Here is a 26,566-nt window from a genome sequence, read left to right as displayed (position 1 = left end):
AGGTCTGAAGCAATAGCTAGCTTTTTCCAGATCAAAGGGATGGGGGTAGGAGAGCATAAACTCTACACTACAGTGCCAGGATCACACAAATCCTTGCAAGTCATTTTAAAGAGTTTAGATTTTAGGAGCAATTGAGAACCTCTGAGTGAGCAAGCAAGAGAGATCAGGTTTTTACTTGTGAAGAAGTGTTACAGTTATCTAAGTGAGAAACGATGGTGATACTAATTAGAAAAATAGCAAAGCGGATGGAGATAAGTGGGAAAACACTAAAGCTATTCAGGAAAAAACATCAGGAAGACCTGATGATCAACTGATGTGAACAGACAGAAAGAAAGGAGGAAGGAATTGATCTCAGGTTTCTGGTCTGCTGGGCTGGATAGATGGCAGGCTGGTATCATTTTCAGAGTTAGGAAATAATAGAGGAAAGGCAGGGATAGAAAGGAAGATGAAGAGTCTCATTCTGGATATTTGAGTGGGAGATGCCACCAGGACCTCCAAACGGAGCTGAGTGTAGAGGTCTGCCCAGAGAGAACAGAACAAGGAGTGAGTCAGGACAACTTTGATAACTGAATCCCAGGAGGAAGGTGTGGTCCTCCAGGGTAGGCCACAGAGTAAAATCTCCTGGAACATGCACATTTCAGCAGTAGACCCAGCAGAGCCAGAAAAATAAGAGGAAAATCAATAGCATATGTGTGGTAGACCTTGCTAGTTGCCTACTAAATACCCATTGTTTGGAGAAGAAATGGGCCAGTTAAAAACACATCTCTCCATGCAACTTTGAAACGAAGGGTGGCCATCAAACATCGTCCTAGCCAACAAGATGTAATCAAATTCTAGTGGGTGGGACTTCCAGGAAATTTATTATTTTTCTAAAAAAACAATAGGCTGATGATTTTTCACATTCCTCCCTCAAGAACAGCACAGAAATATGACACTGGGAGGTGCAGCAGTCACCTTGCAACCACAAGAAAGAAAGTCACATACTAAGGTTGGTAGAGCAGAAAAAAATCAAAGGGAGCTGGATTCTTAATGGCTTCTTGGAGCCGATATACTTTCTCTCTACATCCTTCCTCCAGAATCAAATTTAAACCTATTTGGCTAAATTGTCTGACTGTGGTTACATGCAGTAGGATGCAATCCTGATCTAGCTGGGTGCCATGAAATTCTGGGAAAGGGAATATTTCACAAATAAGGTCAACTGTGTCAAATGGCTGCAAGAGGTAAATTACATCCATAATAGAAGGCAAAGTTTAGAAAGCTGAGGTCAAGGCTATTTAGAGTAACAGGATATTAGTGAGAGAGAAGGGTAAGGAAGGCCACACACTGCGCTCTGCACCTCTTTGCAAAGTTTTGGTAAAGCACCATATTTAAATTGCCTATGTTTGGAATACTGAATGGATCCTTGTTATATGGTTTTCAAAATGCTGATGTAGAAGAAGAAAACATCCCCAGACACAAAATGGAAACAATAGTATATCATATTCTTACTCCTATGATCTTGAAACAAAGAACCAAGAAGATAACCACACACCTGAATCTGAGATACACACTTTTGAAATTGTTTGTCCTCCCACAAAGTACCAAATATTACCGTTTATCCAAAATGTCTTCTGAGAAAACCACTTTTTTTCCTGAAAAAAAAAATTCTGACAGTTCATTTAAGTGTGGGAATCATAATAATTTAGATCTCCTACTGGTGTTTCACATCATTCATTAATATATTAAAAGCTATAAAGTCTTATAGAGAAAATACACTTAAAGATGTATTCTCCAAATTATCTTTTTAACAGCTCACAGAAAAAAATTCACTGGAGCATATTTTGAGAAAGGCCACAATAAAATATTTAAATGCTAACCATGCCAATAACAACAGTTTTCCAAACCCTTAAAAATATACTGTCATAAAAGACATACTGTATACTGATATATGAAGAATACTTATCATTTCACAAATATTTATGTGGATTTTAAATACACCTGTGTATAAGAAGATGCCTACCTCTGGGAACAGAAAGCTTTTTCTAAATGTAACAAGATATGGTATTTTGTTTTCAGCATCCCCCTTCTTGAAATAAAGAGATACATTCTTTGGGACCACAGGAATGGAAAAGGTAAGCCTAATAATGTGCCTAGTACAACAAATAGCACGTAGAACCACAGCTACCATTCATATAATGCTTACTGTTGGCCAGGCACAGATCTAAGCACATTATGCGTGTTAACTTACTTAATCCTCTCCAAAGCTCTATAAGGTAAATAGAATAATATCCCCACTTCTTATTAAAGTATAGAAAGGCTAAGTAACTTCACCAAGGGCAGAAAGCAATGCTAAATGAACACTTACTGAGTTTGTTGGGAACAAAATTTATTTCACCTTGACAGAATTAACCGTATCTATGAACAGTTTCCATAATGCAGTCTATGGATAAGAGCCATGGGGTTAATGGCTTAAGAGAACCCCTTATATTAAAAGAACACAAACTCCTCTTGGAATAGGTATTGTTATTCACCTGAAGTTGATGATCAAAATTTTGAAGGAGATTGAAGAATCATAACTGACAGAGTCCAGAAAGAACCTGTTTCACAGGAAACCATACAGAGACCTAAGTGGTCATTACTTCTTAAAAAGAAGGAAAAAAAAGAAAAGTGGTAAGGAATTGACTTTATTGCCCACAAATACTGGGGAGTCTAACCACATAATTCTGAGGTTATTATTCAAGTTTTAGGTTTTGGTGATTTTGACAAAAGATGAGAGAAGTGGAGGAAAAGGTAATTATCAGCAGGACCTAAAACATTGTCTCCACTGGCCAGAAAACATTGTCTGGCCATAAAACATTGGCCATAAAACATTGTCTCCGTTCCTGTGGAACTTTGGTTCATTGCTGCTTTCTTTCCTGAAGTAGTCCCAAAGGTAAATATGTTATAATCATATTTTCCAAGAAATCCCTCAAGCAAGATTCAACAAGGTTGCAACCTGCCCTAGACTTCTTTTTATATATATATATATAAATTTATTTATTTATGGCTGCATTGGGTCTTTGTTGCTGCGTGCGGGCTTTTTCTAGGAGCAGTGAGTAGGGGCTACTTTTCATTGTGGTGCACGGGCTTCTCATTGTTGTGGCTTCTCTTGTTGCGGAGCACGGGCTCTAGGCGCACGGGCTTCAGTAGTTGTGGCGCAAGGGCTTCAGTAGTTGCGTCTCATGGGCTCTAGAGAGCAGGCTCAGTAGTTGCGGCACCCAGGCTTAGTTGCTCTGCGGCATGTGGGATCTTCCCGGACCAGGGCTCAAACCCGTGTCCCCTGCATTGGCAGGCAGATTCTTAACCACTGTGCCAGAAGGGAAGTCCCTACACTTCTATTTTAGAACTAAGGGAAGTCACTTGGGTGACGATGACAAGTGCTGAACTGTATGATCAAAATGTTCCCAGTGTCCTTCTACAAACACAGACTCCTAATCCACTTTCTAGTGTCTGACCGATATAAGAATCTAATAAAAGGGTAACTTAATATGACTCAGTCTAGATAAAGTACAGTATTATTTGGTAAAGAGATACAGGGTGATGAAGAAGGAAAGATTTAGACAGAATATAAATCCCTTGTGAGGGATGTCCTTTCCCACTTTCTTCTAAACTTTCTGGGTTTACTCTAAGTTTTACTTCAGCATTCACTGGATAAGATTAAAAATGTCCCCATTCAGGCACACTAAATACCTTGGTCATAAATTTTTATTTCTCTTGACAAGTGTAAAATGTCATAAGCGCTATTAAAACTTCAATTTAAACCTCTGGTTAAATATGACATAACTTAAAATGTTACAAAAGCTACAATTTCCACTTTGGATACTAAGAGACTGCGATTAGAAACTGTTTCATTATACTCAGAAACCTAAACTAAACATCAGATGTACTTTATTAAAATTTAGGTCGCACTTAATAACGATCTTCAAACATAAGAGCTGCTATAATTTAGAAATGGCTTTTCTGTTATCACTTACCATGTAAAATGAAAGAAAGTCATGCTGTGGCACAGAATTTAAGTAAATTAAAGTAATAACTTTGTGTTAACATATGCTGATGCATATATAAGGGATATTGATGATGGAAGCTGAATAATCTTTTGTTCCGAACCTCTTTTAATACAACAAATGATCTTCAGGTAATTTAAACTAAAAGTCAGAAGGACAGATTAAATGATTTCCAAATGATCCTTCCAGCACACTTCCATTCTTATTAATAAAACCTAGTTTTGTTCTATTTCACAGTTTTCATTCTAAGAAATGTAAAGTAAACTAAAAAACCTAGCATTTCTCTTTTGGATTATGTGAAGCAAATATAGCCTTCCATGAATTTACTTAAGAATATCTAAGATCCATTTCACATATTACTTTTCCTGATGAATGATGGTATGGATATTAATAGAGGTTTGAGTATCCCCTTCTCTGATTAATACTCCACGCTGTACATATTCATATGTAGGAAGCAATCTTTTTCCTTATTCATCCAGGCAAATGTATTTTTGTGCTCTCCCAAGCTTACCCCTACCATACCAGTACCTGCTGCACCGCCACCCCCCAGTGCGCATGCTCTCTCTCTTCCCTTCCCTGTCTCTTTCTCTTTCTCCGCCCCCTTCTCCTTGAATCTCTTTCTCTGTTACTCTGGATATGTTTCCCGCTGTATCCCTCTTTTGCTTTTCTTTCTGTGTGTTTCTCTCCCTCCATTTCTGCCCCTGAATGCTGTCTCTACCAGTCTCTTACATATCCCTCCCCACTCTGTGCCTCCACTCTTACTGGTTTAGAAACCCAGGATAGTTCCCCTAAAATCATACTTCACCTGCTTCTCTTTTTAAAAATCAACCACATTGGCCTTGCATTCCCAAAAGGTGTTTGGGGCTCTGGGACATGAGCAGGGGTCTATGAACTCCAGTTCACCACAATGTATACTAGGCTTCTCAAACTTGAATTTGCGTGTGAATCATATGAACCACCTTAAAATATTGTTTAAATACAGGGTCTGATTCAGGTGGTCAGGAGGGGGGCCCAACATTCAGCATCTCTCACTTGCTACCAGAGGATGCCAATGCTGCTGGTCCATGGAGCATATTTTGAGTAGAAGCCTCCAGCTGCTGCCTGTAGTAGACCCAATCCTTCCCACATCTGAGTTTGCCTCCCCACACGTTTCTTCTCTTTCTTATCTTCTTCTCTTTCTTATCCATATCATGCCTAGTTGCTGCAGCACCTAGATTTCCACTGGTCTTTACATCTTATTTTATTTTATTTTTTTTACATCTTATTTTAATTAAGCTTTTCTAAAAATATATTTCATCAACCACAGACGAAAGCCTAAGATTGTAATGAGAAATGTAAAATATTACTATGTTATAATTTTCCTTTGATTTCTCATCAAATTTGCTTCATTAAATATAAATCTATTGGACTATGATAACAGCTTTACATATAATATACAGATTACCGGCAAAGTACAGGAATGCAAATAATTCTACTTTACAGAATACTTATTTTGTGTATTTTTCCCCCCTATCCAGAAAGAAAAAGAGAAAGTAAAGATGGTTAGGTCCTGTTTTGCACATGTAAAGTTTCTCAAGGGAACTTCAGAAAATCCGTTCAGGTACCATCAATACTAATTGTTTCCTTATCAGTCAGGAAGTTTAAACCCCTTTGTTTTCTATCAGTCATTACACTCATAAACACAGGTTGATGCTACTCAGAAGGGGTCAGTACACTGAGAGAGCCTGTCCTACACTTATCAGAGCCTAAAAAGAACTCATTTGACTTTCTGTACTAGTGGAAGTCAACTAAATTTCCTGAGTAATGTTATCGCGCAAAAGGGCCAATTAAATATTCCAAAATCTTGAAAGAAAGAAAAACTCCCAGGGAAATAGTACCGAGACTGCATTCTAAGAGCCGTGCCTTCAAATGTGTTTGAGATCACGTGACCTGCTTGCCTTTACAAACAGGTTGTGTGGAAATGAGATAGCTCCTTCAAGTGGCATTCTCATACCTTATGATGCTCCTCAGACATGGAATAAAACACTTCCAATTTACATGTTAGGTCACATCACTTACAATGCGCCAGGAATGGTGCTAGGCACTTGAGTCACAGATGGCTCCAGAGGAGGTGACTCTTGAGACAATTTTAAGAGAGTGACCGGGGGCTTCCCTGGTGGCACAGTGGTTGAGAGTCCACCTGCCGATGCAGAGGACACAGGTTCGTGCCCCGGTCAGGGAAGATCCCACATGCCACGGAGCGGCTAGGCGCGTGAGCCATGTCCGCTGAGCCTGCACGTCCGGAGCCTGGGCTCCGCAACGGGAGAGGCCACGGCAGTGAGAGGCCCGCGTACCGCAAAAACAAACAAACAAAGACAAAGAGAGTGACCGGTGGAACAGGAAGAGAAGCACATTCCAGGCTGCGGAAACAGAGGAAAGTGCCATTTCTTGGGGCTGTGATGGGCTGCAGCATACTGAACTACTGTCAGCCATTCAAAGCTAACATCACCTAATCCAAATTCTCAATTCCACTTTCACGGTCGTAGACTTGACCTTGACTTCACCATCAGCAATGATTGCATCTCTTGCAAAATCTCAGCTTCTACTGACTCACCCTCCAAAGTTAAACCAAGTCTTCAATCTCCAAATCTAATCTTCACTTTTCTCTTCATCTCCATTGCTACACCTATTTCAAACTAGCACCATCTCCTGCCTGTAATACTGCAATAGCTTCCTAACTGGCCTCCCCCAATCATTCTGCAATTCATTCTCCCAACGTTCAGTATGCAAGTATCACGAGTGACATTTTAGACTATAAATCAGATCATGTCACCTCCATCATTGCCTGAAAACTTGCTGTGGTTCTCATTGCACTGAACATACAGTCCAACATCACTAACCCGGTTACAGGATCCTGCATGACCTGGCCCCTACCCATCTCTCTAGCTGTTTCCCTTACTCATATGCCATACTAGCTATCTTTCATTTTCTCAAATATGCCCAAGTCTATAATTTCTCATGGCCTTTTACATGTACTATTCTTTTTGCCCGAAACACCTTTTCTTTTACTTTGTGTCTTGGTAATATCCATGGGTATTTCTGCTCTCAGCTTAACCCCAATCCTTCCTGGCACTTGGCACAATTTTAAGGATAAAGTTATTTGTATGGTTAGTTACTTATTTTCTGTCATCACAACGCCCTCTTCCCACTATTTTATAATCTCTATGAAGGCAGAAACCACTTTCTTTTTTGTTCACCACTGAATAGCCAAAACTAAGCAAAAGGCCTGGAAAGAGCTACTTAAGGAAAAATATCAATTTTTTGGATAAACTATATTTCGTTATTCTTCGTATTTTTATTTAATGCCTGACTTTTTAAAAACAACATTTTTAATGCCCACATTGTGTAACTAAGAAAAGAACTTTTATGCCTTCAAAACATTCAATGGGGCTTTATTCTAATCTGACAAAAAAGCTTGAATTGATAATCAGTGAAAGGTTTAAGTTAATTTATATTGTATTAATTAAAATTAATTATACTAAGAATGTTTTGGTATGTTTTATTAAACTTGTCATTGAAGCAAAAATTTTTAAATAAATACAAATGATTCTCAAGTTAGTCTCTGTATGTGGGAAAGATGTCTAGCATTTAAATCAAGTAAATTAGGAGGATTAAAAGGAAGGGTGATATGATGATAAGATTTAAGAGATAACCATGGTTATTAGTTTTTAAAGGCAATATTGTTGATATGAGGAGACACTGCTAAGAATTTCCCATAAATAACTAAATACTGAATTGATTTCCTGGAAGTCTCAAGGGACTTTATATCTAAGCATCAAATAGTGTTGGAATAATCATCTTAGTACTTTTCAGCATGTATGGACACCATCTACTTTTTGAGAAAATAAAAGGAGTGGCTCATGAGACTGGTAATGGAATACATAACCTTTAACCCCAAGATTACTGGATTGAATCTGGTCCAGGACGGTGTATGTAGTAATATCCAGCAGATGGAACCTGTTTTGTAACATCCAATCTAGAGAGCTAAACTCTTCCATTTAGTCTTTATGACATAGCTATGTGTTCCAACATAGCCAATGCCTTCTCTCTTTTTTTAACCAACCAAGAAAAGACTGAATATTAATTGAATAGTAAATAGTTTTCCCTAGAGAACATATAATGATGTTAGGATATCTAGAAGGATATCCACCCAACTTTCAACAGTGGTTAACTCTGGGCAAATGAGATTACAAGAACATATATTTTAAAAGAGCAAGTATGTTCTATAATGCATGTGTTTAGAAATAACATACAATAAGTTATTTTAAAATGATCTCCATAAGCTTACTAATCATATTCCTTAAACTGAGTTTGGGAGCAAAGGAATGAAAATGTATGACATGTCCCCACTCTAAGATCTTTCTACAAATTTGCTAAAGATTAATAAATGACAGTTGTGTGAGCCAAAGAAAAAACAATAAAAGTTTGCCTAAGAAATCAACTGCACACATATCTACAGCCCATAATTGGTTTAACTAAGAGTAGTTTTAAGATAGAATGTCACCTGTTGGTTATTTATGAATAAGTAGTACATTCTCTGACACAGTCACCTCCTTTAACACCCACGTTCAAAAGGTCAGCCGACTTCGTCCTTTTCTACTAAAATACCCATTGAAACTTAAACTTTCTCTTTATGCCTATCGTCACTGTCATCTCTCACATGGGTTATGGAATATGGGTTTCTGCTTTTATACTTCATACTAAATACTCTTTGGACAGATAAAACCAAAAAAAAAAAGAAGAAAGAATTTTTATGTTATTTCAAAGAAAATGAGAATTGTCTCCTCTCTTAATGTAGTATAGAAAGGATACTGCTCTCACTTTTCTCAACAAATACAGAATTCACACTATATTTACTTGAAGACATAATGTTTCTATCCTCAATTTATGACACAATTTAAACCCAATATTTGGATGCAGCAAGTGATCTGATGGACCACGGAGATTACATGATTTTTCCCCCTGGTTTTCTGATTTTTATTTCTCAGTTACTTAAGATGATAAAATAACTACAAATCCAACTTAAAAATCTCCAAATAATTGTTATTTAAAGACAGCTATAGGTGGAATGTTTGTGCCACCCCCCAAAAAAATTTGTACGTTGAAATCTTTATCCCCAATGTGATGGTATTTGGAGGTCATTAGGGTGGAATGAGTTCACTGGGGTGCAGCCCCTGTGATGGAATTAGAGTCTTTATACAGGGATAGAGACCAGAGCTTTCTCTTCACCATGTGAGGAAACCAGGAAGAGAACTCTCACCAGAACCTGACCATGCTGGTACCCTGGCCTCTGACTTCCAAGCCTCTAGAACTATGAGGAATAAAAGTTTGTTATGTAAGCCACCCAGTACGTGGTATTCTTGTTAAAGCAGCCTGAACTAAGACTGGCAACAGGGCTTCCCTGGTGGCACAGTGGTTGAGAGTCCGCCCGCCAATGCAGGGGACACGGGTTCGTGCCCCGGTCCGGGAAGATCCCACATGCCGCGGAGCGGCTGGGCCTGTGAGCCATGGCCGCTAAGCCTGTGCGTCCGGAGCCTGTGCTCCGCAACGGGAGAGGCCACAACAGTGAGAGGCCCACGTACCACAAAAAAAAAAAAAAAAAAGACTGTCAACAACAAAAGACTATATTCTAACTGGTGGTAAAAACTCAAGTCTTTAGTAAATATAATCATGTCACAGAACTTAGCAATATTGCTTCTTTGCTTAAGTGAAAAAACATGTGAATTCAAAACGAAAATTTTAATGTTATACCAACTGTAAAAGTTACAAAAATGAAATTTTTCATTTGACCCTAAGACAAAAATGATTTAAGTCAATACTATTTGCATGCCTTACATTAACAACGAGAATCTAAAGATAAGGGTAAATTTCTCATACCAGGAATTTCAAGTCAAGATGGAATTTAATATACTTAACATGCTCTGTACTTAACCAGAAATTAATTTAAGAAAATTTACTTACTGAAACATTTAATTTAAATTTTATTATATTAACACACATATCTTCAAATTCAAAATGAAGTCAGTCCATTTCTGAAATAAAAAGCATCCAGATCCCCTTTGTATAAATAATCCTAGTGTCTGGCCACAATACAGGGAAAGAGAAGAAAGCAGTGAAACCAACAGCACCGACAATTAGATTTATGATTTATAATTATGTGCCAGTCACTGTGCTACACACTTTATATGCATTATTTCATATACTCATGAATCAATTTTGCAACAAAAAGTCATTGCATTTTAGGATATAAGTGTGCAACAAAGAAGAAAGATATTTTAAAATCATTAAACTAAATGAATCTTTAACATTCTTCATTTGAATACTGAAAACAAAAATAATATATATATAAATGTTTTAGAATCTCATCAAATCATGGAAAATGGCAAAGTTTTTTTAAAAGATAAAGCAGATTAGAGGAAACAAATATTTTCAAAGATGCAATACAGAGCTAGCTCAATTTCAAAGATAAAAAGTCTTTCAAGGAACAATATATGTGCGCGCACACATATAAAGGTCAACTTGATTGTGTGTACAATCAATCAATCAATCGATCGATATTTTATAATATAATGGCATATTCTATTTTCACCTGCTCATCGGTACCATTTTACTGCCAGGAGTCATCCTTTCACCTTCAATGCTCCAGATTTTAGAAATACATTCTACTATGCCAACACCTGGCTCTTTAGCATACATGTCAGTACACTTTCTCATTTTATCCAAAGGAGGAAAATCAGATAATTCAAATTCTAAATCACTTTATAAGGAGAATTGTTTAATAACAATGAAAGATCATAGTGTATTGAAAGTAGTGGGAAAATATTACTTTAAAATATAAACATTTTCCCTCAAAGTAATTACTATTAAAAAGCACTCCGGTTAATAAAATCTGGGAAGATTAATCTCTGATTAATTGTACAAAATTATTTTTTTCTGGAAAGATAGTTCTGTGTTTTGCTGCTAAGACAGTCAGCAGATGTCTGCCTAGTCTGAAGGGAATTTCTCTTCCTCAGGAGAAAACAGCTTACATAGGAAACAAATAGCCATATGCTGACTATGTACTACTTAGCAGATGACGTAGAGAGACATGTTCTGTAATCGAAAGCATGAGGCTCAAGGTTCAAATTAATTTTCCTTAAAATTCAATGCAATTACCCAAGCTCGAGTTACTTATTAAATATAAGTTGTGTTGAAGAACTGTGCTATCAATTTGTGCCAGGCATAAAATAAAGTTCTAAATTTACTAACTGGTAATGTTGAATATAGAAGAACAGACCCGTAAAATATTTTTTCTAAACATTTAGCAGACTCTCAAATAGAGCTAATACAAAACAAAAAAATACTACTTGCAACACCATTTTAGAAAGTTGGGTTTGAAACTGAGTTAAACAGTGAATTTTCATAAGTCTTAGAAACAGCAATATATTCTAAATTTACAAGTTAAAGTCCTCATCAAGATATATCATTCTTGGCTTGCATAGAAAAACAATAATTAAAAAAAACAAATTAAAAAAATGCATCTGTGATTAAAAATTGGTTTCCTTTACAGAGATAAGCTTCCAAAAATTCAAGGTGGAAACTTTAGGTGTAAGGACTACCATATATTTCTTAGCATTCCGATTCTTAGACTTTATAATTGTGTGAGATAAACTTAATTGCATCAAAACTGAGTTTTCAAGAACAAGAATACAACTTTTACTACATGGCAAAGAGCAGCACCTAAAGATCCGTCAGTGCTTTTCACTGGGTCCAACCTGGTTATAATTGCGATTTAAATGAAAACAAAAATAAATAATCCTAAAGATAACCAATAAATGCAATCCTTTTGGTATATTATTTAAATTTAAATAAATATTAAAAACACAAAAGACAAGAATATTATCATTTCTATACAAAAATAAAAGTTTTAAATGACGTTCCATATCATTTTTTTCTCCACTGTTTGAGAGATTGACAACTGTTAGGAACCAAGAAATCCAGTTGTTACAGCTGTAAAACTTGGTTTAAAGGCAAATAAAACACAGATAAATGTTTTTAAAAGCATTACCAACAACTGTGCTGTGAAACCAGCGTTGCCTCAAGACACTTTTGTTAATGCTATTACTTTGGGCTATAGCGTCACTAAGAAATTAGATGAAATCTTTGTCTTCCTGTGGCTGAGCCTTTGGGAAGAATAAGAATAGCTCTTACTGAACTTCTGGTACCTAAACTAAGAAAATATGCAAAAAAATAGTAATATTCTCCAGGAAATAATAAAACCAAGCTATAATAGTACTTTATAGATTTAACCTACAGCAAATATGACCCATGTTTCCCTGCCCTCTTTCCCCTCCTGTATTTATGTAACATACAAAAGGCTAGTTTTGATTTTAGGATGCAAACATATTTTAAAATGGTGAATGAGCAGTAACCATTGGCTAAAATAAATAACTGAAATACATGTGAACTAAATTACTATATATCTATTTGTAGTGCACTGAACCATGAAATTTTTAGACACAAAAACCCATTTTAACTGCAGAGTACTTAATTTTTCCCAAATAACTTATGTGACCAAATAACACAATTTCTTTAAATAAAAACATGCTTTTAATTTTTACAATTTAACTAGTATAAAAATTATTGGAAGCAAACACTACTTGAACTTTTCACATGGTTTCAAATAATTATAATCACTAATAAGGTGATCCTGGGCTTCCCTGGTGGCGCAGTGGTTGAGAGTCCGCCTGCCGATTCAGGGGACATGGGTTCGTGCCCCGGTCCGGGAGGATCCCACATGCCGTGGAGCGGCTGGGCCCGTGAGCCATGGCCGCTGAGCCTGCGCGTCAGGAGCCTGTGCTCCGCGACGGGAGAGGCCACAACAGTGAGAGGTCCGCGTATCGCAAAAAAAAAATAATAATAATAATAAAAAAAATAAGGTGATACTTATTATCAAACTACTCTTATTAACAGCAAACTATATTTGATAAATATATAATATCTATATACTTCTCCCTTCCCAAATATATGAATTGTTACTGAATATGATCTTAAAGTATTTTCTAGAGTAGTTTTATTAAATTTTATTCAGTAAATTATGATATCCTTTTTTCTCTGGAGCTTGACAACATTTTGGAATGTGTCAGGAATATCCCACTAAAATTTGTGAACTATGCATTAAGGGACTATGTATTTGAATATTTTACTGGTAAAAGTTATATAATGCTCTTATGTCTGGTTTCAATTTCATGATCGTATATTTGTTGACTGAGATTGCAAGAGCTTTTCCCATAATGGACTCTCAAGGTAATGGAATGTCTAAGTTAGAAACAGAACTTAACTGGAAACTAATGGTGTCTTTTAAAATAACTGCACAAAAGCCAGATTAAAACAGACAGGTCTCTAAATCCCAATGCATTAAGGATATCTTGATCATCTGAGGTAAAACTAGAGGTGTTTTGAAAAGGAAGATCTAGAGGGTAAGCATTTAGACTCTCTACTCAAGTCTATAAACTTTTTAAAAAATTCTGACAATGATAAGAATACAAGGAGAGTAGAAAATAAGAAGCATGAGATGATCTTTGATATTTCTGTTGGTACACATTTCTTATAAAGAATTCTAATTCCAGAGAATAAACAATCACTGTTTTTCCCTCCTCATCCTCAGTTTCTTACATACCACACACAGGAGTTGGCCTAGGTTATCTACATCATCTTTCTTGATTCTCTAAATTTGTTCTCAAATGTTAACTCACATTTATCTTCACAGAAAATAATAATTCTTAAGTATAACGGTGCCAAGCATTAGAAAGGTGTTAGTATCGCAACTTTGAAAGATGACTTTGTCAAAACATATATATATATATGTCTTATAAATAAGTTGAAACTTTAAAATTATTTTGCTTGTGCTACATTTAAAGTTTAAAAAACAAAAAGAAAAAGAAAAATATCTTTCTGCTGTGATTATAGCTTTTATATATCTCACTGATTTAGCTCTAGGACCTTCACTGAGAATCAAGGCAATAAGAGAAAGTACAATAAGTTAATTATCAGTTAACTGTGAATAGAGAAATATAAAGTTGGGTTTCAAGTAAATGTTTTAAAAATGTGAATGCCTAATTCTGACAGAGGTTTAAATGGTTACTTTAATTTTTTATTCTATCTAATTAAATTTTATGCTCGTATCAGATATCTTTGGCCTTCTGTCTCAAGGTAAGTATTACGTGGTTCTGTGAGTGTGATCAAATCATCTAAATTCTCTGGAGATGATTTCACATTAATAATATGATTGAGTTGGAATAATCTATCTTTAAATTCCTTTCTATGTCTATAATGTCATAATTATCTGTGGTTCTTTATATTCATGTTCTAGTTGAATGCAGGAGACAATGTTAGAGATTATGAAAACTGATTATATAATTAAAATTTTGAACATACATTGTAGTAAAATATCAATCACCTTGGAAAACATTAAATATAGACATAGTTATGTATACAGTTTCATATATAATTATAGACAGCTAAATTTAAAGTGATATTAAAATTTAAAGTGAATTAGATCTAAATTTCATTTGTGTCTCCAATCCCTATACAATTCTCAATTTCTGTCACATATACATATACACAGCAGGATTCTTTCAAAGGAATGAAATTTTCTGGCCACCTCTTGAATGTTTATTGAAAATAAGCCTAATTCTAATTCAAATACAATACACATCTAGACTCTATATATAACAACTTAATCATTAGTCAACTAAATCCTTATTGAGGTAATTCCAAATGAGCAGCCTTTGGTATTTGTGTAAATAAACTGAACCATCAACTCCCTGAGGATTCCATCCATGTGTTTTCCTCCAAGGGTACACTACAGTGTAGCCAAGATAATACAGTATGAGGCATATACATACATTTCTTTGGATATAGCTTTACCGAAAGTGTATTTCTGAGAATTAGAAACAGTTTAAAACTACACCCTACACTACCAGGTGAAAGTATTTCTCCTAATGAAGACAAATGAAAAATACCCTACACTATTATATTTCCGTAAACATCCTCATTTTCTATATATTTAAAAGGAACAAAGGAGGCGAATACATCCATTTCAGTGAGCATGTTCAACAGAAAACAGCTCCAAAAAGTAAAACAAAGCACAGGGAACTCTGCTCAATACTCTGTAATAACCTAAATGGGAAAAGAATTTGAAAAAGAATAGATACATGTATATGCATAATTGAATTGCTTTGCTGTACACCTGAAAGTAACACAACACTGTAAATCAACTCTAGTCCAATAAAAAATAAAATTTTTTTTTAACTAAAAACTTTTTTTTAAAAAGTAAAACAGTTCAACAACTATGTGTAAATCCCAATTTAGCTTGAATAACCAGCTAAGATGAGAAATATAGAAAATTCAAACAAATAGTAGATGATATTCATATACAAATCTAGAGATTTTGCTCAGGTAAAGCCTGTGATACAGGTTTAAACTTTTATTACTGTGATCAAGTGAAATGATCCCATGTGGCCATCCCTCCAAACACAGAAAGCCCATTTTACTTACTGGCTACCTCCAGCGATGCATTGTGACTCACAGCCTCTCCGAGGTAATTCCTTGCTACACAGACATAGACCCCTTCATCAGGCCTACTTTTTCGTCCATGCACTATACGTAAGAAAAATAAAGATCCACTTGGCAGCAACATTCGGTGTGAGCGAGGGTCATCTTTGTCTGTCTCCACTCTCTCCCCACCTTTGTACCATTCAATGGTGGGTGTGGGGCGGCCTTCAGCTTTGCAGTTCAAAGTTGCAGGTTCTCCTTTTGAGACAATTAGGTCGGAAGGGTGTTCAACAATGCGAGGTGGAAAATCTTCCTGACGAAGACGGGAGCCTGCATAAGAATTGACAAAATATCTTCATTTCATCACTTGAAAACAATTAAAAGTCTTATTTCAAAAGCACAGGCGTTAGCACTACTACCTAAACACTGCATAATAATGACCTACTCTTCCTCACCTCCTTACTAACTAATCCTTCTGGTGTCCACCTTGACTATACCTTCTAATTCCTGAATCCTTTTGACCCACCACTTAGAAAGTGCTCTTGCTAAAACTTTGTCTGTATAAATCCTGTCTGCTCTCCAAATCCCTTGTCCACAAATCCTTTCAGAACCCATCACCCTGTCTGTTTGTACCATGTACGTGCCTGTTTTTGCAGAGGAATGTATTAGAGAATTGTCGACTATTACAAATAATGGCATGGCTTCCTGGAATCTCATTTTTAATGAAACATCAATCAACACTTTAGCAAAACGTATGCTATATAATAATAAACATTTATGTTAAAATATATATGATGGAACTGTTCTTTATATTTTTCTAAATAATAAATATATGTGTGTATATATATGTGTGTGTGTATATATATATATATATATATATTTACTTTCCCAGAGTTTTTATTAATAAATTACGTTCATTTGTCTCCAATAATTCTGTTACTATTTTAGTAGACTTCAAAGATGAAATGTTAAATAATGGAGTTTAAATAATTAAATATAACATTCAATGAAAAAGGATACTAGGTGAGAGCCTACATTCTCGACCTTATATATTACTTAATAAGTGAAGGCCTGAGTGTATGTGTCATTTAAATATTTTCTGTCTGTATCTTATTTTTTTCAATGAGATTATAATCTCTAAAAGAGGGATTAAGTTTCCTACCTTACTGTTGCCATGGATAGATTTCATATGTAAAAATCTTAGAAATTTCTCAACTTCAACAACCAAACCTTAAACCTTGCTCTCATCTAGTGTTCCGATCTCAATAAACAATGAAAAGTAGAAACCAGTCTCGCTTGACACCCCTCTTTCTGTCCTCTAACCCTCCCCCAAGTTTCTTAAATCAATCTACTCATCTCACTCTCTACAGACAGCTACCATCCCAGATCAAAGTACTATAGATTCCCACCAGGATTTAGGAAAGCAATTAAATAGCTTCACTTCAATGCAGCCAAATAATGGCTCTGAAATACAAATACAATCTGGGTCCTCCCCTACTTCAGTGGCTCTTAAAGTAAACTCATCGCTCTTAAAATCTTTAACAAAACCTACAAGAGTCAGTGTGTTCATTCCCCTATCTAGATCTCAGGATGCTTCCTGTTCCACTCCTTTCTCTGCTTTCTTCACCCCAGTCTTCTGTTAGTTCCACAAATATATTAAGCTTCTTCCTACCACAGGCCTATGCCTGCCACAGCGTCGGGGATCAAAAGGATCTTACCCTGGTTTATACCCATTCTTCTTTCAAATCTCGACCTTCCCTGATCTTTACCACAAAACTTAAATGCTTCCTTTTAGCAAGGGTATGAAACTACCTACGGTAAAATAATCAGAATTATATTTTAAATTTATTTGTTTGATGCTTTGAACACTGTCTGTCTTTCCCACCACTCTGGAAGATCTGTGGGTCTGATTTTGCTCATGGTTGCTTCCCTTATCCCTGGCAGAGTGCTGAACACACTACAGATACTCAACAAATAAGTGTTGAGTAAATAAAAAAAATAAACAAGTGCTAACGGCAAAACCCTATTTGAGTGGAATGATCTGAAGCTTAATAATCATGCACTGTACAGAGAGACTTTAAAAGATTTTATTTTTAAATTGTAACCATACAGGCGTACTGTTTAGCCTCTACTAGACTGTAAGCTCTGCATGGGGTTTATTCACATCTCTAATTTGTAACTGCTGCAGTTACTATTTCTTAATGAAATGATAAATGAATGATGAAACTAAAAGATCTATTATTTGCTTATGTCTACCATGAAACAAAAAACTTATCATCTGAAATATTGAGAAATAGCTTTAGTTCAGTGCATGGTATACAGCATACTATAAGTCCGTTAAATGAAACCAGGCTCTAAAAGAGGAGGAAATAAGCCAGCTACATGGGGAAAAAATTACTTGGAAACTCGTGGTCTTTAGCAAAGGCTATACTGAAGGCAAATGAAATTTAAATTGAATTTAAGATTACTCAACCACAAGTGCTGTATAGTTCAGAAAATAAAGCACTGTAATATATTACTGGCCTTTATTTTGGCTGTAATTATGAAAGATGGATGCTAATGAAGATCAACTGCTGAGGTAATATATATTTAATTTAAGCCAATTTTATTTATATTCTGTAAGTCTATTTCAGATAGGAAATGGGGATGTACAGGTTGCTATAAGAATACAAAGAGTGGGCACTTAACACTGCCCAAGAAAGGCATGCCGACACATGAAACTTGAGGTAGGTCTTGAAAAATGAGTCCGGAAGAAAAGAAAGGAAAGGATTTCACTCAGAGGCACAGCGACAAAAGCATATGGTACACTGTGGGACCTGTAGGTAGGTTAGTACAGCCTCAGTATAAGGCAGGTGTCAGATGGGCTTTGTACATCAAGCCAAAATTCTGGAACCTAAAAGAAGGCAACAAGAACATTCAAATATTTTAAGCAGGGGACTGCATGCTTAAGTTTGGTTTTAAAGAGCTCACTCTTGATAGTATGAAACTAGACTGCAGCAGCTAAGCTAGGAAGGGATTAGTTAGGACACTTTTACACTCTTTAAACAATAAATTCTCAAAGCTTGAACTTGGATCTTGACAGACAGAAAGGAAGATAAAAGGAAGAATCTCGAGATATTTAGTTACAGTATCAACAGGACCTACTCACTGGCAATGTGGGAGAAGGTGGAAATGAAAAATGCACAAGATGGAAGAGAAGCAGAGGATAGAGAGATTCTGAGTTTCTGATCTGAGCAATGGGTGAAGGGCAGTCCCAATGAAGGTCAAGAATAAAAGAGTGGGATGTGGTGAGAGGAAGAAGGACAGAGATGATTTATTCAGCATGAGATGTGGAGAGTTTGGGATACTTCCAGAATATCCAAATAAGGACGGCAAGTTGCCTATTAAATATCCAAGTTTGACCTCAGGAAAAAAATCTCAGTTGGATCCATATATGAAAATCAAGTTGGAGACTGAAACACTGGGAAAGAATAAAACTGCCTAGGGAGCGTGTATAGAGGAAGTAACGGCTAATTAAAGAACCTGGAGATCACCCAGGCTCCACAAAAGTGCAGTGGAGCTCAAGACTCTCTCCATCCCTAACCTACAGCCACGTACAGCTGGACCACAGCCAATATGACTTTTGGGAGTGGAGAGCTCAGGCCCAAGTTTTCACCATGATGTTTGTACAGCAGCGTTCAGTAAAAGACTTTCAGCAATAAAAATGCTTTCTATTCTATTAAAGGCTAAATTTTCAAAATGCTCTGTGAAATATTCTTTTCTCAGATTGTTTACTCAAAAAAAGATCTGGGTTCTCAGGTCTTTCAATCTTGCTAATGTACATTATGTGCTCTAGAAGAAAAGTATAATATGCAGCAATTTCTTAAACTTATTTGGCCACTGAACTCTATATTTTTCTTTTTATGGGACATACCACTGAACTTTGCTTCTGAGGAACACACTTTAAAAGAAAATACACTCTGTTAGCATATAATAATCTGAAGAGAATGAACAGGGTTAGCAAAAAAAAAAAAAAAAAGAGTTACTTGGCTGTAGAGCCAAAACTTTTGGAAATCACAACAAAAAACATAGAAATGCCACATTTCTCATAACGTACAACCTTCAAGAAACGAACTTTCCAATTCCCGAGTGATATTTATCACAAGTCATCGGCTAACCTCAATAATAACAATTATAAATTGCACTCATTTCTATTAAAAACTATAATAAATTATTCTTTATTATCATGTCTAAACAGGAAGAAAAGGAATGGAAAAGAAAACAAATATTAATTATCCACCATCTCCTTTGTCACAACAGCATCTTCATGAGGTGGGTGCTGTTATCTGGTATCCATATGGGGGAACTAAGCACTGGTGCTTGGCTGGAAGGTGGCAGTGCTGGGATCCAATCCTAGTCAAATTCAAAATCCTTGCTCTTTCCCACTATTCCATAAATATTGCTAGGATTAATTAGTTAAAATCCATTCTTGTTTCCAACACTGGAAGTTGTTAATTTTGATTACTTTCATTTAAAATGTAGATAATGAAAACAGTAAGAAGCAGTCAAACCTGATAACATCTAATGTTCTTTTCCCATGCAATCAGAGAATATCTAACTGTAAATCATATGGTTTCATAGTCACTTAACTCAGTAAAGACTTTCATGATGAACAAATGAGAACATAAAGCATTCCTTGTGAGCTTATCTAAATATGAGCTTGCATTTCTGAGTAGCTCTCCTATTTTATCAGGTTTTATTTAATATTTGAGAACCTCAGTTTCTACACAGTTTGCACAATTAAAATTAAATATCACTGATCCCCATTTTTATTTCCACCAGCATGCTTTGAGGGAAAAACGTCACCCAACTTCTATCAATAACTGTGATTCACTTTCTCAAAGGAGGACCTTGAGGGAGTTACACCAAGAATAATTAAGGAAGAACATATATAAATCTTAGAGGTTGTGTCCATCTCCACTCTGTCACAACACCTCTCTTTATATAATATTCTTGACTCGCTATTCATAAAACGCCTCCTTTCTTCAATCATAAATTCTGAGTTCCTATAAATTACCCAATAACCACCATTTTAGTTATGCTAATTTGGGTATTTTTTATATAAGATAAAAGGTTTATATCACACTTGGCAAAACCAAATTCAAGGTTTCAACTATATTCTGCATAAGAAACTAAAAAGTTACAAAGAAGAGAGGGTAAAAGGAAAGGGGCTGATGGAGTGAGGCTTTAACAAGGAACTAGGATGATAACGTCAGCTGAATCCTGACAAGGCAAGGCAAGAATCCCGGTAGGACCTTGTGAATATAAACGCAGTTGACTTCAGGAAAGGCCAGCATCAGGGAAAAGGGCAGGGCAGGATTCCTTCAACAACTGCCCGAGTGGAAGATAAAATATAAACACAAGTGACTGAAATATCTAAATATTTACACAACCACAGCTGGAAAAAGATACACACGTAAGTGCTAAGTATTTCAAGGAAATATATCAAAGTCACATGAGATTTATTATGAGGAAACCAAACTCCTAGTTGGATGTAAACTGTTCCCCCCTTTAAGACGTTGCATTTACAGAAACATAAGCAAGTAACCGTTTAAGAGACTGATTTGTTAATATTCTGCTGAGGTATGCCAACATACAAATATATAATTTTATTCTTTTTTCAAATGTAATCTTCTTTTCTAGTATAGCAGTAATACGTGTCTCAGGGTTTTGTTTGTTTAGGTTTTCAAGTCTGTTTCTTCTTAGCAGATTGAGCAAAGCAGTATTTATTTTATTAACAAGGTTTTGTTTTGATCCAAATTTCTTTTTCCTATCCCGTGGTAGGTAAAATGGAAAACCTAAATGATTAAAATATCCATTCGTATCATGTATCATATTAAAACATCTGCAGCACAAGAATGCCTAAAAGCACAAGAGAAACAAGTTCAGTGAGTAGTTGACATATGCACAATGAATATTAAGAGACAATTTGGTGACATTTGCCCAAAGGGGGGTGTGGAGAATATACATTTGCCTTGACAACATACCTATATTTGTAAAAGAATACTTACATTCTTAAAAGAGCCTTGCCTCTTAACCTTTTTTATTTAAGCTCCATTTACATCTTAAGGAGCAAAAGGCCTCCAATTATTAACATAAATCCTATCATGGGCTCCAATCCTGTAATTTTCCTGTCAGAATTTCATCCTACAAGGAGATATTTGTTAAAAATAAGAAGACAGCACCCATTAATTACTCATTGTGCAGAGAGTAGACTTAAATATCCTCTACTGAGTTATACACATTTCCCAAATACTCATGCTTACTGTAACTATAAAAACAGAGCACACTCTACAGAAAAACTTGGTAATTTCACCTGAAATTTATATAGAGTAAAGGAATACAAGATGCATTAAAATAATTATATGATTAATGGATCATGCCATTTTCCTTAGGTACTTTGTTCCTTCCTAATTCCCCTTGATTATAATCCCACCTAACAAATTGGGGAGAGGGATTATTTTCTAGTCAAAATTTAGAATAATCCCAATAATTAACTGAGTGCCACTGGTACTGTCTGTTATGATCTTAAATGATTACTAAAACAGACCAAAATGAAATTCTAGGAATGAATCCCTGGGATTTTTGTAATATTTCTACAGAATCTAATATAATATGGTGGTGTCCCCAGAGATGTGAGAAAGACTGACAGTCTCATAAGTTAAATTTTTGAAACAATATTGCTTGCCCTTCCCCCTATTTTTAATAATATGATCATGGAATACAAATATTGCAGAAGCTACTATGGCATTAACTGCAAGAAATGCCTCAGCTGACTCAAATCAGCCAGGATTTCACTATAAACTATAACTAAAGGGACTGGAGGGTTGAGTTGTTCAGTTGAGTTCATGCTTCCTATCTGCCCTTTAGTAAAATTTCCAATTAACATGCAAATAAGAGAATTTTATTTTCAATAAAATGCCAAACAAAATGTTTGCATATCTTAAAGTCCAAATTCTCTCACTCTCTTACCCATTAGTTTACCTATATACCATGCCTACATTGCATTAAGACTTGTGCTAAACATTGGCAACGCAAAGAAAAATGAAATAAAATTCCTAACCTTAACAGCCAGAAGTTCAACAAAAGAGACAGAAATATTAATAAGGATAATATTGAAAAATAAGAGCCATACAAGGAGAGGTAGGAGGAGGAGAAACTAGATTCCAGAAGAAGGAACTGCATTGGCAAGAAAGCATTAACTAACACATTATTTGTGGGGAAATTTTATTAAATCTAAAGAATGGATTCAGTTTGAATGGGTTTAAATCTAGGCTCTGCTACTTGTTAGCTGTGTGAACTTGGATAAATTGCTTCACCTCTCTGAAAGTTTCTTCCTCTGTAAATGACTATAAAAATAATACCTATACTTTAGAGGATAGCATAATCCCTGAAGCACAAAATAATATTGCATTAACTCATGGGTTAGAACCATTAAGTAGTATTTTGGAAATTGGAATAAAGACCATTGTTTGATTCTATGATTCTCTTCTTCTGGGATTACATTAGGACTCTTGTTAATTTATAAAGAAATCAATTACATTTTTCCTAAATCTGTAAGAACAGTTGCAGACTAAGCCAGTCTCTAGTTTTAGTTGAGAAGTCAAACCAAAATAATTTCTCATTTACACAGTTCTTGGCAAGATCTGGCACAATTCCAGCAAAACAGTTTTCAAGAGGATAAAAAAGTAAAATAAAACTAGAGCACTTAGCACAGCCAACTGATTGTTTTACTAAGAATTAGCAGATGTTGACGCTAAGATCATCTATAATGAAGCATCTCTGTTCCGTGTGAAAAATATTCCATTTAGATATATTGATTAAATATATTACTTTCAAAACTTTAAAAGACACAGTAATGCTTTTAAAATAATACAGATTCGGGTTGAGAGGGCCAAGATGGTGAAGTAGAAAGACCCTGAGATCATCTCCTTCCATGAACACACCAAAATTGCAACCCTTTACAGGGCAACTATCTATGAGAGTGACCTGAAAACTAGCGGAAAAGATCTTCTATAACTAAAGTTATAAAGAAGGAACCAAAATGAGACAGATAAGATGTGCAGAGACATAGTACAGTCAAGACCCACACCCCCAGGGAGATGACCCACCAACAGGAGGAGAATCACAACTGCTGAGGTTTTCTCCAAAAAGCGAGACGTTTAGGCCACCATTGGGCTCTCTAACCCAGGGGCCCTGCCTGGAAGAAGAGCTCGCAGAACACTTGGTTTTGAAGGCCAAAGGGGTTTAGATACGGGAGAGTCAGAGGGCTATAGAAAACAGACTTCTCTGTGAAAGGGCATGCAAAAAATTCACACCCTCTGAGTCCCAGCCCAGAGGCAATAATCTGAAAGGAACCTGGGTCAGATCCACTTGCTGATCTTAGAAAAGCCTCCCAGAGAGGCAGAAGGCAACTGGGACTCCCCTGAGGACATAAATGCTGGCAGTAGCCATCTTGGGGAGCTCGTTATACCATGAAGACACTGGTGTAGGCAAGCACCATTTTGGAGTCCTCCCTCTGGCCTATTAGCGCTAAAGGCTTACCCGGCCACCGGGGGCGGGGCAGCCCAGCACCAGTCACCACACAAAGCAGGGCTTAGCAGTCAACCAGACCACAAGCCCACCCCGCCTACCAGCGCACCCACAGTAGTTAGCCCTGCCACAACAGAGGGGCCCAGGTAGCCCACACAGGGGACACCCCAAGAGCATACAGCTCTGGTGAACAGAGGGGAGCATGCTGCTGGGCCCCATAGGATGTCTCCTATGTAAGGACACTTCTCCGAGACTGGGAAACGTAACCAACCTACCTAACTACATAAATATAAACACAGAGAATTAGGCAAAATAAGGAGGCAGAGGAATATGTGCCAAATGAAGGAACAAGACAGAATCCCGGAAGACCTAAGGAAAGTGGAGATAAGCAATCTACCCAATAAAGAGTTCAAGGTAATGATCATAAAGATGTTCAATAAACTGAGTGAACAGTCATATTATTGTTCTTTTCCTTTTCATTACAAAGATAAAAAATCCTATGGGTAGCGAGAATATAGATAAAGTTGGTAATTGTGTAGCATAACATTTCAAGTCAACTCTCTGTAGATATACTAAGACTATCAAAATTCACAAATAATTCTTTATTTATTAATGCTCATACTGATGAACCAAGATATTTAGGTCTGAACATAGAATCGCTTGTTTCAGCTTTTAGGACTGTTTTTTATAGACAAAGCGTTTTGGACAATATTTTGAACTATGAAAACAGTATATGGGTGGTCCTGTGAATATTTTTTATTGTTATAGAAATATAGTTCATTCTAATATTGGATTTTCCACATATTAGAACAAATTATGTGGCATTCCAATCAATGTTAATTTATACTTCATTTCTTTGGATATAATATAGAAACAGCAAATGGTTATAAATTTTAGCTAACTACTTCAGTACACAAAACATGAGAAGACTTTCCTTATTGAAATAGCAACATAAAAACACTCTTATAACTGTATAAAATAAACCTGGCTTACTAATCTTCCTCTGTCCTGAATTCAAATTTCTAGGGGAAAACCTTTATTCTGAAAATAATCTTATTTTTGTGTTTAAAAATATGTTTTTAAATCATAAATTAAAAGTACATAAAAACAAATATGGATAAAATATAATTCCTTAACTGTACAGAAGTTTTTAAAAAATGATTATGTAAAGTAATATTTATCAATTCTTTCCCTAAAGAGTTACATTAGATTTTCATAGAATCTGTATAGATATAATTTACTTAGTCAATAACCTTTAATCAATTAAAGTATTAAAATAAAACTTTCAACTTTATTTCTTGAATTAGTCATGCTTGAGCCATATTTAGAGAACTCCTGAATCTAGGTTAAGTTATTAATGTCTGCAAGATAGAGTATGGAATTGCAATTCTAAAATTAATGGTCTAAAGACAATTACTCTTTTGGAAAACAAAACACTTAAAACAACTTTTAAAAGATTACTGAGAAATCTCTATAGGAATGCAGTCAACTTCACTCATTTTAAAACACAGTCAATACTTCTGACATGAACAAGAATTTCTAAACAAACTCTTTTACAATTAGCAAACTTTCATCTTCACCTCTCCATAACTTCCCCGTTTCTCTCTCATTATATCTCAAATTTAGTTCTTACAGATTCTAAAAGGCACCCTAGTAAAAAAATGCTGAGACGCAGATTCTAATCCTTTGATATATGAGATATGGGGATTTAAAAGCTATTCTATATGTTAACTTAAAATCGACTCTGTAATCTTTATTTTCTAAAGAGATAAGTAAATACTTCATCAATCCACAACAAAGTTCTGTGTAGTTGATCTAACAGAGAAAAATCCATGTACATAAATTATTACCATATGTAAATTTTGATGCAAAATGATAAAATTCCAAAAAATTCTTCTGAGGATTTTTTTCTTTTTTGCACTCTGACTTGAGATTTGTAACGCTCTCTCTCTCTCTTTCTCTCTCTCTCTCTCCTTCTTTTGCAGGTATGTTTGGAATTTTTTTTTCTTGTGGAATGGAGGTCTGTTGTCACTTTTTCCTGAGGGTTTTTTATTTTTTAATTGCAATAATATGATGTCTATATGAATTTATCATTTTGTATGCTAATGTAACTTTAAAAAGGAAATATAATACTTTTAATCATCATTTTGATGGTGGTTTAATTAATTTTGAGGGGAAAGCGCCATAAAATCAGTTTTGATTAGAAAGCATTTATAATATTGAAATACTTCTGCTTAGTTACTAAATAAAAAATAACTGAAATACTTCTACATCTCCAGTGCCTACAATAGCATCTAGCACTCAGCAGGTATTCAACAGAATTTGTTGAATGAATAATCAGATAATGGGAAAAAAATGATGGGTGGGTGCCCTCACACATATTTATAAATAGTTTAGAA

At 35.6% G+C, this 26,566-nt stretch overlaps 1 protein-coding gene across 1 annotated transcript in view; it reads right to left on the bottom strand.

Annotated features, from left to right (window-relative positions):
* Positions 1-26,566, bottom strand: part of ROBO1 (roundabout guidance receptor 1) — a 391,570-nt gene that overhangs the window by 303,675 nt on the left and 61,329 nt on the right. Inside the window, exon 2 of the mRNA XM_024740150.1 lies at positions 15,600-15,926. Coding sequence (XP_024595918.1) covers positions 15,600-15,926 — 327 coding nt within the window. The remainder of the gene's footprint in view (positions 1-15,599; positions 15,927-26,566) is intronic.

The sequence above is a fragment of the Neophocaena asiaeorientalis genome, unplaced genomic scaffold, assembly GCF_003031525.2.
Source record: "Neophocaena asiaeorientalis asiaeorientalis breed wild unplaced genomic scaffold, Neophocaena_asiaeorientalis_V1.1 scaffold866, whole genome shotgun sequence".
Taxonomy (NCBI): Eukaryota; Metazoa; Chordata; class Mammalia; order Artiodactyla; family Phocoenidae; genus Neophocaena; species Neophocaena asiaeorientalis.
This window is presented reverse-complemented; position numbering and strand designations above follow the sequence as displayed.